General features: G+C 52.7%; 1 protein-coding gene across 2 annotated transcripts in view; it reads left to right on the top strand.

Moving 5' to 3' along the window:
* Window positions 1–12,521, top strand: part of MTG2 (mitochondrial ribosome associated GTPase 2) — a 13,302-nt gene continuing 781 nt past the window's right edge. Inside the window, exons 1-6 of one of the 2 annotated variants that reach the window (XM_049650513.1) lie at window positions 1–1,479; window positions 7,685–7,875; window positions 9,784–9,931; window positions 10,818–10,933; window positions 11,678–11,896; window positions 12,021–12,159. In XM_049650513.1, the coding sequence (XP_049506470.1) occupies window positions 7,690–7,875; window positions 9,784–9,931; window positions 10,818–10,933; window positions 11,678–11,896; window positions 12,021–12,159 (808 nt within the window). In that variant the 5' untranslated portion in view covers window positions 1–1,479; window positions 7,685–7,689. Of the gene's footprint in view, window positions 1,480–2,424; window positions 7,876–9,783; window positions 9,932–10,817; window positions 10,934–11,677; window positions 11,897–12,020; window positions 12,160–12,521 lie in introns of those variants that run through there. The other variant, XM_049650512.1, reaches the window with a different exon arrangement.

Below are 12,521 nucleotides of genomic sequence, written 5' to 3'. Positions count from 1 at the left end.
GGGTCCGGGCCCCGGAAGTGACGTGTCCCGGAGCGGTGAGTGCGGGCGCAGGCGGGCGTCGGGGCGGCCCCGGGGACCGGGGCGCGGGGTCGGCGACGGCGGGCACGCCTTGTGAGAGCGGCCTTGGGTCCCGGGCGCCCCCGCGTCCTTCCGTGCGTGTCTGCGTAACCGCCGGGGACGCACGGCCGCGCGAAAGGGCGCGAGCGCTCACACGTCCTGCGAAACATTTCGGAGCGCGTGTAGACGGAGCGCTGCTGCAAACGCGGCTCCCTGCTCCGCTTTCCCGCGCCGGGCGCTCCCGGTGTGGCGGGTGTCTCTGCGGCCCCCGAGCGGGCGTGCTCCCGGGTCCGGGGCGGGCGGCACCGCCACGGCGCCGTCGAGGAGCGAACGTGTGCGGAGACCGTGCAGTCGGGACGCCGACCTGGAGCTGCGACGGTGGAGTTGCTTCTGCCCCTGGACCCAGAGGATTTAGTGGGGAGGGTGCCGCCACCAGAACCAGACGGGAGCGGCCCGGAACCAGCTTCCTCGACGGCAGGGAGAGCAAGTGCCTCCGGGCCGGCTCTGCAAACAGCACGCACGCTCTTAGGTGGTTGTAAGGAATGAATTTTGAAATTTCTGTGGAAGGTTTAGAAGAGGTTCCTGGCAAAGAATAACTTCTGCGCAGCAGTACAACTGAGCTTAACGCTTTATAGAGCGAAGTAATAGTGTCCAAGGCCCTGCTGGCTCGGTTGGTCGGTAGAGGATCCGACTCTTGATCTGGGGGTGGGGAGCCTACTTGAAGAAAAACAATAGTAAGTAATTTAAGAAACAAACTGGAGGGACGCCTGGGTGGCTCAGTCGGTTGAGCGTCTGACTTCGGCCCAGGTCATGATCTCAAGGCTCCTGGGTTCCAGCCCCACGTCGGGCTCTGTGCTGGTAGCTCAGAGCCTGGAGCCTGCTTCGGACTCCGTGTCTCCCTTTCTGTCTCTCCTCCTACCCTGCGGCGTGCGCGCTCTCTTTCTCTCTCAAAAGTAAATATTAAAAAAATAGTAAAGTGGAGCCCTTGCCATGTGCTGAGTACCTTTCCAGCAATTGTAAAAGCCCCATCCTGTAATCATAACATCGACTGGACTCTGGACCCTGGGTTTCATCACTGTCTGGCCTTTACCTGCTGAACGGGCCCAGTAGACAGATGCTCCCAGGAGGAATCTGAGCTCACTTCCTGAGTTCCCACAGTAGAGACCAGCACTCTCCAGAAGGACTCTCTGTAATAGTGGAAGTGTGATGTCCAGTATGGGGCCCGCTGACCACACGTGGCTGTCAGCACTTGAAATGTGCCTTGTGTAACTGAGGGACAGTATTTTTACATTTTTACTTATTTATTTTAAATGTTGTTTTTGAGAGAGAGAGCAAAGGAGGGGCAGAGACGGGGACAGAGGATCTGAAGCCGGTTCTGCGCCGTCAGCACGGAGCCCGATGCAGGACCTGAACTCACAAAGGGTGAGTCATGATCTGAGTCAAAGTCGGATGTGCAGCTGACCGAGCCACCCAGGTGCCCCGTTTTTAAATTTTTAACTAATTTAAATTGAATAGCCCCATGTGGTCGGCTCATTGGGCGGTGCAGGGATGGCATTAGAAGGAAAACAGCAAACAGCAGCGTGACACAAAGTTGAAATTGTTACTTATCGAGGGAAGCCCTTTCACTCAGGCATGCAATCAGCAGGCTTTTCCAACCGGTGCTGGAAGGGCCGGAAGGAGGAAGTAAGCCCAGTAGGCAAGGTTCAGAGCGCAGCTCTCTGGCTGGCCCTGTAGCCGCTGACCTCTGCGACAGGTCTCCGGGTTTCGTGTCACCGGTGCCCTGTACCTGGTGTCGGCCGGGGCTGGGTGCACGGTACAGCCCTGCAGCGGGCTTTGCCGTGGATGTGCTGGTAGCAATGCTGGAGGACTTGTCCCTTTACCAGTTTCCTCGCTCCGCTGCTGCCACCTGACCACTCAGACCTCGGGTGAGCCACTTTCCCTCTTCATCTGCCAGTCGGGGGACTGAAAGTACTTTGCTTACAGAGGCCCAGATAAGGCGATCCTTAAAAATACTCAGCTCAGTATTTTGCAGCGCGGTAGACGTCTTGAATGTTGATAGTTATGCTTATTTCTAGGCACTTTTTATGTATGGCGCTACCGTGGCTGAGCCTGTTTTCTTCATTTTCCAGTTGTTTGCCGCTAGTGTATGAGTACAATTGGTTTTTGTGCGTTAACCTTGTAATCTGCAAACTTGGTTAATCGTTTTATTAATTTTAGTCATTGTTTTATAGGTTTTCCTGGGACTCTCTGTGGAAACAATCATATCTTCTGCGCTGTCACCTCTCCTTTTTTGTTTTGTTTTCATTCTTTTTTTTTTGGGGGGGGGGGCAGAGGGGGGCAGGGCCTGGACGGGGGGGGGGGAGAGAGGGAGGGAGACACAGAATCGGAAACAGGCTCCAGGCTCCGAGCCATCAGCCCAGAGCCTGACGCGGGGCTCGAACTCACGGACCGCGAGATCGTGACCTGGCTGAAGTCGGACGCTTAACCGACTGCGCCACCCAGGCGCCCCTTGTTTTCATTCTTTATTGCAGCGTTTGAAACACAGTGTTGCGTAGAAGTGGTGAGCATAGCGGCTTTTTCTCCATCGTGGGTAACAGTCCAGTCTTTCTCCATCCCGTGTGATGGGCCAGATGCCCTTTTGTCAGCTTGGAGATGTACCCTCCCGTTCCTCATTTGCTGCAGCGTTTCCTTTTCCTGATCACACATGGCTGTTGACTTGGGTCAGGTGTGTGTGATTGCCAGTGGGAAGCGGGGGTGGGGTTGTAACTGCTAATAAAGCCTGTGTTCCAGGAGTCATCCCGCTTGGCCCTGGTACGCGGTAGGCTCAACTGGACCCTGTGTTGTTAGGGATTCTTTGTGTCTATGTTCATGAGGGATGTTGGACTGTAATTTTCTCTGTAATACGAGGCTTTGGTACTAGAGTTTCACTGGTCTTGTAAAATGAGTTAGGTAGTGATCTCACTTCCTTTTTCTGAGAAAGTTTCTGTAAGATTGCTGTTATGTCTTCCTTGAATGTTCTTTAGAATCTCCCAGTAAAATCGTCTGAGTCTAGAGTCTTTTGGGGGATGTTTCTTATGAGCAGTTTAACTTTTTTTAGTAGACACAGCTATTTAGATTTTCTACTTGTTGTATTAGTTGGGTGAGTTGCATTTTTCAAGAAATTGTCCATTTCACGTAAGTTGCTGAATTTGCTGGCAAAAACTTGTTCATAGCATTCTCTTACCCTTTTCGTATCTGGACAGTTGGTGCTGAGAACCCCTTTTAAATTCCTGACATTGGGGATCTGTGTTCACTCTTGATCAGTCTGATGAGAGCTTTGTTAGCACCATGAATCTTTTCAGTGTATCTTTTCAGTGGCTGTGGTGTTTTTCTGTCGTCTGCTAGGGTTTATTTCTACTCTTTATTATTTCCTTCCTTCCACTTTGCACTTTCTGGTTTCTTGATCTTAGCTGGTTTTAGATTGTTCTTCTTTGGCAGGGTGAGCACGCAGAGCCCCGAGGGTCCCCTGAACTGGGCATGTTGTGCTGTCCTTGCCGTTCCTTTCAAAATGGAAGCGTGCCGTATAACTTCCGGGTAATCGGGGTTTCCTTAGTACTTACTGACTTCGGTCTTCTTGTAGCCAGAGAACACACCACACCCTCCGTGGTTTCCATCCTCTTGAATCAATGCTCGAAGCTTTGCGTCCCGTCCGATGGTCTGTCTAGTGAGTGTTCCAGACGCCTGAAAATAGCGTCTGCTCTGCAGTCGTTGGATGAACTGCTCTGTGCATGTCAGATCGACCCTGTTGATAAGATGGCTCAGATTTTCTGCATCTTCGTCGCTGTTTTCGGTTGTTTGCTTGTTTTCTCTTCAGCTACTTTTTTTTATTTTTAAAATTCCCCGCGATGGCTGTGCAGCGGTCTGTTTCTCCCTTCAGTTCTTTCAGATTTTGCTTCATGTGTTTCGAAGTTGTCATCGTGCACATCTGTAGCTGCTCGGTGCCCTTGGGTCACTATCAGATGTCTTCCCTCGCGTCCGGTGATGCTGTTTCTGGACGTCTTTCTTACCTCAGTTACGCGTCTGGTTAGGTTAAACTAAACTCTTCTATTGTTTATTTTCTGTGTGTCCTCTCTGCTTCCGTTAGCCCCGTTCTTCTGAACCGTTGGCGTGTTTTGAAGCGTCCCCTGTCCCTGTCGGTTGGCTCTTGGGCCGTCTCTGTGTTGCGTGTCAGCGGCTGCTCTGGGGGACACGGTGCACATGCCCAGCCTGTCCTCGCCTGCTCGGCGCTGAGGCTGGTGCGGGCCGCTTGCCCCCCACGGTCCCTTTCATCTCCCCGCGATCTGACGCTGTCAGGTGGAGGACCTCTGCCTGCGTCGAAAACCCACTGGACGGTATTATAAATAAGTCTTTCTTGCTGTGATCTTACGTGTCTAATCTCACCAGGAAAATTGGCAGTGCTTTTAAGTCATTTACCTTTTCTGTTGCTGCCTCCCGTTGCTGAAGATCTGGGTGTCCCTCTGGGGCCTTTTTCCTTCACCTCGGGAACTCTCGAGCATCTCTTGCAGAGATGCTTTTTCACCGTCTGAGACCGTCTCGTTCCATCTCCCCTCCTGAAGGGTGTCCTTGCCGGGCCTGTGATGCTGGGCGGACAGCCCTTGTCTTAGAGATAGCACTCCAGGATGGCTTAACGCGGTGTGGGACCCTGGCTCTGGCCCTGGAAGAGAGAGAGAGCTGTTGGTGGAAAAACTGGTGCACTCCGAATGCCATCTGGAGTTTAACCCAAGTCGGGTTCTTAGTTTTGGCAAACGTATCCCGGTCACGTAAGACGCTAACGTTAGGGGAGACCGGCCAAGAGGTATATGGGAATATCTTTCACCTTTTTTTTGTAAGTCTAAAATCATTCCCAAATAAAAGTTCCTTGTAGAAACAGTATGCACTTACAGAAAGGTAACGGGAGGGTATCCCCGGGGCGGGGGGGATTGGGGTTCAGCCCAGCACGGGGGGTGGAGGAGGGGAGGGTTTGGCTGCTATGAGGATTGAGCCAGTGAACAAACATGTCCAGGACGCTGGAAGCGGGGACCTGGCAGTCAGAGAGTGGAGTTGTCGAGACAGAAAGAGGAGATGAGCGTGCGTCCTGCGGTGTGCAGTTGGGCACGTAGGTGTGAATTCCTGGCTCGCTGGCTGTGGGTGGACAGGCGTAGCAGTGACGCACAGGTGGGTGTGCGTACCTCTGTCTGCCCTCCGGGCCCCCCCTGAGAGCCCGCAAGCTGCGAAACCCCAGCCTGCCCAGCGGGCACAGGGGCTTCTGAATCCCATTCTCCACTCACAGCAACGGGGGCTTCTTGAGTAAAGGCTGATCTCAGGGTCTTCTGGGGAGAATACGAAGTGAGCCCGGAACATTTTGTACCCAGAAGCAGGGAAGTCCTCAAAGATTGATGGGCCGCCACTGGCCAAACTGGGGACCGTTTGAACATGATAGATAGATATGTAGATAGATAAATAAATATGTAAATAGATCATAAATAACTAAACGCATGCATATCCAAGTGTAGCTCACTAAAACAGAAAAGCACGAGCCCACGACGGTGAATAAATGGGGAGCTGATGAGGAGGGGGAAGCCGGCAGGGACCCCAGAGGGCTGGAGCTCAGAGTGCATCAGGAAAGGACCAAGGAGACCCGGCCCTCTGCGGGGCTTGTGTGACATTCTTGTCACGAGGGGAGGGGACGTCAGTCAGACGGGGGACACACACCTGCTGCAGGACACCTGGCCCGTGGCCTCGAAGCGTCACTGGCACGAGAGCCAAGGCGAGGCTGAGGAGCGTCCCAGGCTAGGGAGGCTGAAGGGAGGGCCGTGCGTGTGGCCGGAGGCCTGCTCGCGGGGGACGCCGGCTCCACGGGGGGCACGCGTGGGGTGATGTGGGGCGTCAGGTCGGCAGCTTCCCCGCAGGCGATTCAGGAAGGAAAGGGTCCTTCACCCCCGACTCTGCCTTTTCCATGACTGTGACAGTTTCCAAATGAGAAGCAAAACTCTTCAGTGCCTTGCTAGGAGAAGAATTCCCACAAAGAATGTATCCCTTCCCTGTGGAACCCGAATGTGGAGCTGGAGGCTCACGGGAGGGGCTTCTAAGGTCCAAGCAAATTCTGTCTCCTCTCCTGCTGTGTTACACACTTGGTGGCTTTCTAACTTTTTTTTTTTTTAATATTTATTTAGTTTTGAGACAGAGAGTGAGCAGGGGAGGGGCAGAGAGAGAGGAAGACACAGAATCCCAAGCAGGCTCCAGGCTCCGAGCTGTCAGCACAGAGCCCGACGCGGGGCTAGAACCCACGAGCTGTGAGATCATGACCTGAGCTGAAGTCGGATGCTTAACCGACTGAGCCCCCCAGGCGCCCCTCTAATTATATTTTAAACATTACGTGTACGTTTCTTTTCCTATTTGCGTGTATATTTCATACTTAGAAACGGGAGGGAAACTTTCTGAGTTTTCTTTTACGTGGCACACGTGTGCCCACGCATCAGGGACATCTGAGAGTGGGTGGGTATCAGGCCCTCACAGCAAAGGGAGAAGGGGCTGTCACCCCTAGAGTGCCAGGTCCCAGGCTGCCTCACATGTGGCCTTGGCGCCTACAGATGTGTGGGCACTGGTAAGGGTGTGAGCAGCCCCCAGTTAGGGACAGGTGGCTCACACTGAGCACGAACGTGGGCGGCCTGTTCACGGGGATTAACTCGGCCTGTCCTGCCAGCCCCGTCCCATTGACAGATGCACAGAGTGAGGCCGCACAGGGAAGAGTGCTTCCGGGTCCACACTGGGGACAAGGGGCAGAGGGGATATTTGCTTCCAGTCTGGGGGCGTAACCACCGCGCTCCATAGCCCGTATTCTCACTGGTCCAGTTTGGCTATTTTTGTACTGCACAGGATAACCCACTAATATTTGAGTAATTGAGTGTTTTAATATATTTTTTAATATTTATTTTGAGAGGGTGCACACACAAGTGGGGAAGGGGCAGGAAGAGAGAGTCCCAAGCAGACCCCGTGCTGACGTAGGGCTCGATCCCACAAACCGTGACACTGTGACCTGAGCTGAAATCAACTGACTGAGCCACCCAGGCCCCCCTGGGTGTTTTAAGAACTTTTTATTTGAGGCTCGGGTTTTCTTCTTAATGTTCTCACTGAGCAGATATTTGATAACCTGTAGAGGAGTGCATCCAGTGCTGCGGGAGGTTTAACGATTTAAATCCTTTGTACACACATCTTGCTCCCAAGTAAGACAGAGGCTGAGAAGGGCAGGTGACCCTTCCTGGCTCGGAGCTGAGAGTGGTGATGGAAGACAGTCCTGTTAGTGAGTTTGTTTACGTGTTTCAAAACCACACATGGAGATACTGCCGTGCACAGGCCTTTTCTTTAGTTTCAGTTTGCAGGGTTGTGGGGTTTTTTTTTTTTTTTTTTTAAGTTTATTTATTTTGAGAGAGAGAGTCCCAAGCAGGCTCCGCTCTGTCCGCGCAGAACCCGACTTGGGGCTCCATCCCACAAGTATGAGACCATGACCGAAATCAAGAGTCAGATGCTTAACCGACTGAGCCACCCGGGCGCCCCTCGGTTTGCAGGTTTAAACCAGGCGTCTGATTTTGCCAATTTGATTTTTGTTAAGGAGCCATGGTGCCTTCGAGGCTTCTCTCAGTAGGACCGCGGACCGTGTTTGGGGGCGTGGGGCGCTGGACTCGGGTCGCGCCCGGCCAGCTCCCGTGGCACGCTCCCCCCAGGCTGCTCTCGGCCAGCTGTGCGGACCTCTCCAAGCACCAGGAGCCCCCCGGAAAGAAACCGCTCTCCGAGAAGAAGCTGGTGAGATTTCTGACCTTGAAGGAGGTTGCCTGCAGTTCCCTCTCTCAGAAGCAAGGCACACTGTTTTGAGATCTCATTTTCCTGTTCATTCATTCTGATGTGTGTGTGATGCTACACATGTGGCATCTTGAACGCGATGAGATGGAAAGAAGGTCTGTGTGCCGAGTCCTGTGCTCGTGGAAACTGCGAAGAGCGGGGAAGGCGCGTGGGTGCCGCCGGAGCGCCGTGCTCCTTCCCTGCAGCCGGGAGGGAGGGTGCACACTAGCAGGGGAGGGGCAGAGAGAGGGAGAGAGAATTCCAGGCAGGCCAGCACGGAGCCCGACGTGGGGCTCAAACTCCCCCACCGTGAGCTCAATACCTGAGCCGAAGTCGAGTCGGACGCTCCACAGACTGGGCCCCCAGGCGCCCCTGGGACGTGTGTACTAGGTACGTTCTCAAGTATGTACGAGTCGTTCTTCATTTAAAACCTCTGTGGGGGGAAGGGGCCTGCCTTTAGCTTTATACTTCTTTAAGCCTTACCTGGTTTTTGTTCTAAATTCACCAAGACCTACTAAGAACGTGAATGACCTTTGATTAAATTTAAGCAGATAGGTGCTTCCGACCCTATCTATCATTCCTCCTAAATGGGTGTGGGCAGATAAGCATCACCTGGGCCAAGAGTGTTTTCTGTGGACAACTTACCACGTGCCTCAGCTTTGCATGGTCTTAGCTGAACGTACAAATTGAATCTAAGTTTTATTTTCCCTAGAACGTTCATCAGTTGTGCTTTTTTCCCATCACGTTGATCTTGATTATGTTGGCCTACAGCAAAGTTTTTGAAATAGTAATTCGTGGTTTTTCCACGTGGTGGTGCCAGAGAATCTTAAAATACTTGGGTATTAAAAAAAAAAAAAAAAAAAGATCTGCTTATGCAGTAGTGGACAGAAATGCAGATGCCCTGGGTCCTGGTAGAGGGGCCTTGTGGATGGCCACGTCCACCTGCACACGCGTGCAGGAGGGCGGCGGGTTCCCCGCTAGCGGGACACTGGCACTGTGCCCTGGCACCTCGGAGAGCTGGCCAGGATGAGCTAATGTTTATCAAATGTGAACCTAGTTAGTTCTAGTTCTTCTCCTAGATTGTGCCTCCCTTAGGGGCCTAGAGCAACACTTACTCTCAGGTCAGGAGTTCTGTTTGTATTGCTACATTTAAACCTAAGCCCTCTTCAGGGGCGCCTGGGTGGCTCAGTCGGTCAAGTGTCCGACATCAGCTCACGCCATGATCTTGCAGTCCTTGAGTTCGAGCCCCGCATCGGGCTCTGTGCTGACAGCCTGGAGCCTGCTTCAGATTCTGTGTCTCCCTCTCTCTCTTTCTCCCCCGCTCGCACTCTGTCTCTGTCTCTCTCTCTCTCTCTCAAAAATAAAGATTTTTTTTTTTAAATTAAAAAATAAATAAACAAACATAAGCCCTTTTCACTTGGGCTGCAGAAAACATTCTTTCTTTAAAGTTAGAAGCCTGGTAATCCACCAAGGACTCTCGCATTCATTATGGTGTCTTTTCATTAGTAAAGACCTATTATTTCAGTAACGTATTTCTATTTGAAAAAACATGGAAAGATGCTTTGTTTAAGGAATGTTCTCTAAACAACTCTCATTTTTTTTAGTTTGGGAATGTTGACTTCGTTATCCAACTGAGTTCCGTGCTGACCACTTTTTACATGTGCCTTGTTGACTGACGTGGGCCTACAAGTAGTACGGGCTCGTGGGAACCTTTTCCTATTTTTGCACTGGGGGCGAGATTAGTAACCTTAGCGTCATTTACCTCTAGTCTTAAAACCTGTCATAGATACAAAAGGCACATTCCACATGGCTGCTTGGTCCTCGCGAGGATCGCGGAGGGAGTAACGAGTGGGCTCGCTGTGCTCTCTGCAGAAGAGGCATTTTGTGGACCATCGCCGAGTGCTCATCCGAGGGGGATGTGGAGGCGACGGGGTGAGCTGTTTCCACAGTGAGCCCCGGAAGGAGTTCGGAGGCCCCGACGGTGGTGATGGAGGTGACGGTGGCCATGTCATCCTGAAAGGCACGTGTCCCCGGGGGCCGTGTGGGAAGGATCGGGGTGTCTGCTCCTCTTTGGGGTGGAGCGTCTCCAGCTTCTTATCCGCGTGGGAATTTGAATTCAAATGTTGACGTATGGACATCATTTTTATTAAATTATATGTGTGTTCGTACTTAATGCCCCTGAACCAACTTCAGTGGTGGGTTTTTCTAAATTTGAGGAGTACAGAGTGCGTTTACTCTCAGGGAGTGTAACGTTCTAGTCCAGCACGTAACAACAAGGTCGGTGTTGCTGTCTCGGTACGTGCCGGAAGGCTGTGGACTACGTTGACCACATTGTGGGGCTCGAGCTCATGAACCCTTGAGATCGTGACCTGAGCCGATACCAAGGGTCAGACACTTAACTGACGGAGCCACCCAGGCAAACCCGAAAGTGGAACTATTTTTACATTGATGATGGTATTATAGGTGATTTTGAATTTTCAGAAATTGTATTTTTTTGAAAGGAAGTGAGAATTTAGCTTTTTAAAATGTCACATTGCGGGGCGCCTGGGTGGCTCAGTCGGTTGGGCGTCCAACTTCGGCTCAGGTCATGATCTCACGGTTCGTGAGTTCAAGCCCTACATCGGGCTCTGTGCTGACAGCTCAGAGCCTGGAGCCTGCTTCCGATTCTGTGTCTCTGTCTCTCTCTGCCCCTCCCCTGCTTGCACTCTGTCTCTCAAAAAGAAATGTTTAAAAAAAAAAATTAAAATATCCCATTGCTCGCTCGGTAACTTGTGCCATGACTTCGTTCCATGTTTCTGTGCGCGAGCATTTTTAATGTCCTTAAACCCAACCAGAGGAAGTGGACAGTGTGCACAGAATTCTGCTTTTAAGCCAACAATGGTGAAGGTCGTTGCTCTAACTTGTAGCTGACCAGCAAGTCAAGTCGCTGTCCTCTGTGTTGTCACGGTACCAGGGTTTCCATGGGCAAGCCGGCGGCCGGAAGAACTGCTCCGGGCGAGGCGGCGCTGTCCTCTACATCCCGGTAAGCCTGTCGTGGCCTCAGGGGGTGCCTCACAGGGGTCCCCTTGGCTCGGACACACAGCTGTCCCAGACCGAGACTTGGTCCTAATTTTATCCCACACGTGTGTATGACCCGTTTTCAAAAATCACAAAATAATTGTATTTAAAAAGCGGGACTCCAGGGGCGCCTGGGTGGCTCAGTCGGTTGAGCGGCCGACTTCGGCTCAGGTCATGATCTCACAGTCCATGAGTTCGAGCCCCGTGTCGCGCTCTGTGCTAACAGCTCGGAGCCTGGAGCCTGTTTTGGATTCTGTGTCTCCCTCTCTCTGACCCTCCCCCGTTCATGCTCTGTCTCTCTCTGTCTCAAAAATAAATAAACGTTAAAAGAAAAAATTTTTTTTTTTTTTTTTTTTTTTTTTAATAAAAAGCGGGACTCCAGGGGTCCGCTCTTCCTCTGTCCTGACCCTCTCAAGCCATCTCTCTCTCAGATTATCCCAGTGTTTTCCAGATGCTTCCATCCACCCTAATGTTTTAGAAACACTGTTTGAAGAAGCTATCTGAATGCCATGCAGGGATTATGACAGCCCCATAAAGTCCCTGTGAAGGTTGGGACCTTTCTCTTGGTGCTTCGTAGCTCTGTGAAGGGGGACCTAGTGGTGCCCCCTCCCTCCGCTACACCCCCCTTTTCTAGACACGGACAGATGCATGGGGTCTGGTCCACTCACGTGTCTGCCCTCCAGCCCCGCAAGTGCTTCATTATTTTCAGGTCCCTGTGGGCACCTTAGTGAAGGAGGGCAGTGAAGTCGTGGCTGACCTGTCCTGCCCGGGCGCGGAGTATGTCGCCGCTCGGGGAGGTGCGGGAGGAAAAGGCAACCGCTTTTTCCTGGCCAATGACAACCGTGCACCGGTGACCTGTACCCCCGGGCAGCCTGGTCAGGAACGTGTCCTCTTCCTGGAGCTCAAGACGGTGGCCCACGCCGGGATGGTGAGTATCGTGTGGGGCCCCAGACAGGAGGAGGGGGTGTGGGCACTGCCGACCGATAGACGCTCTGTCCCCGGTGCTGCCACAGGCGCCCCGCGGTGACACCCCATCTCTGCCTCTCTTCCAGGTTGGGTTCCCCAATGCCGGGAAGTCCTCGCTTCTCCGGGCCATTTCGAACGCGAGGCCTGCCGTGGCGTCCTACCCGTTCACCACCTTAAAGCCCCACGTTGGGATTGTTCGCTGTGACGATCACCAACAGATAGCAGGTGGAACTTCATAGTCCTCTCCGAGGTTGGGTGTAGACAGTGTCCTTCGGAGCCGTGCTTCTGTCGGCCTTCAGAGCCGCCCCCCCAGATGCGGCCTTGCTGCAGCCCCCGTCGAAGTGCGCTCGGGAGTCGTGTGCTCCTTTCGGGCCCGAGGAAGGCCTGCCTCCCCCCCTCAGCACTTGTCGCGGAGGTGACACGTGACCTCAGAGCTTTCCCCGTGCCATTTCGAGGGAAGAAAACTTTTTCCCCGGGAGGGAAGGTACCCGTTAAAAGCAGTGAGCCTGCCGCTCACGTTACTTGTATAGCACTTTGCGTTTGCAGAGTGCTCTATAATAATTTCTGTCGGCAATCCAGTTCCTAAC

This window comes from Panthera uncia (genome assembly GCF_023721935.1).
Source record: "Panthera uncia isolate 11264 chromosome A3 unlocalized genomic scaffold, Puncia_PCG_1.0 HiC_scaffold_11, whole genome shotgun sequence".
Lineage (NCBI taxonomy): Eukaryota > Metazoa > Chordata > Mammalia > Carnivora > Felidae > Panthera > Panthera uncia.
Note: the sequence above shows the minus strand (reverse complement) of the source record. Positions and strands in the feature narration are given on the sequence as shown.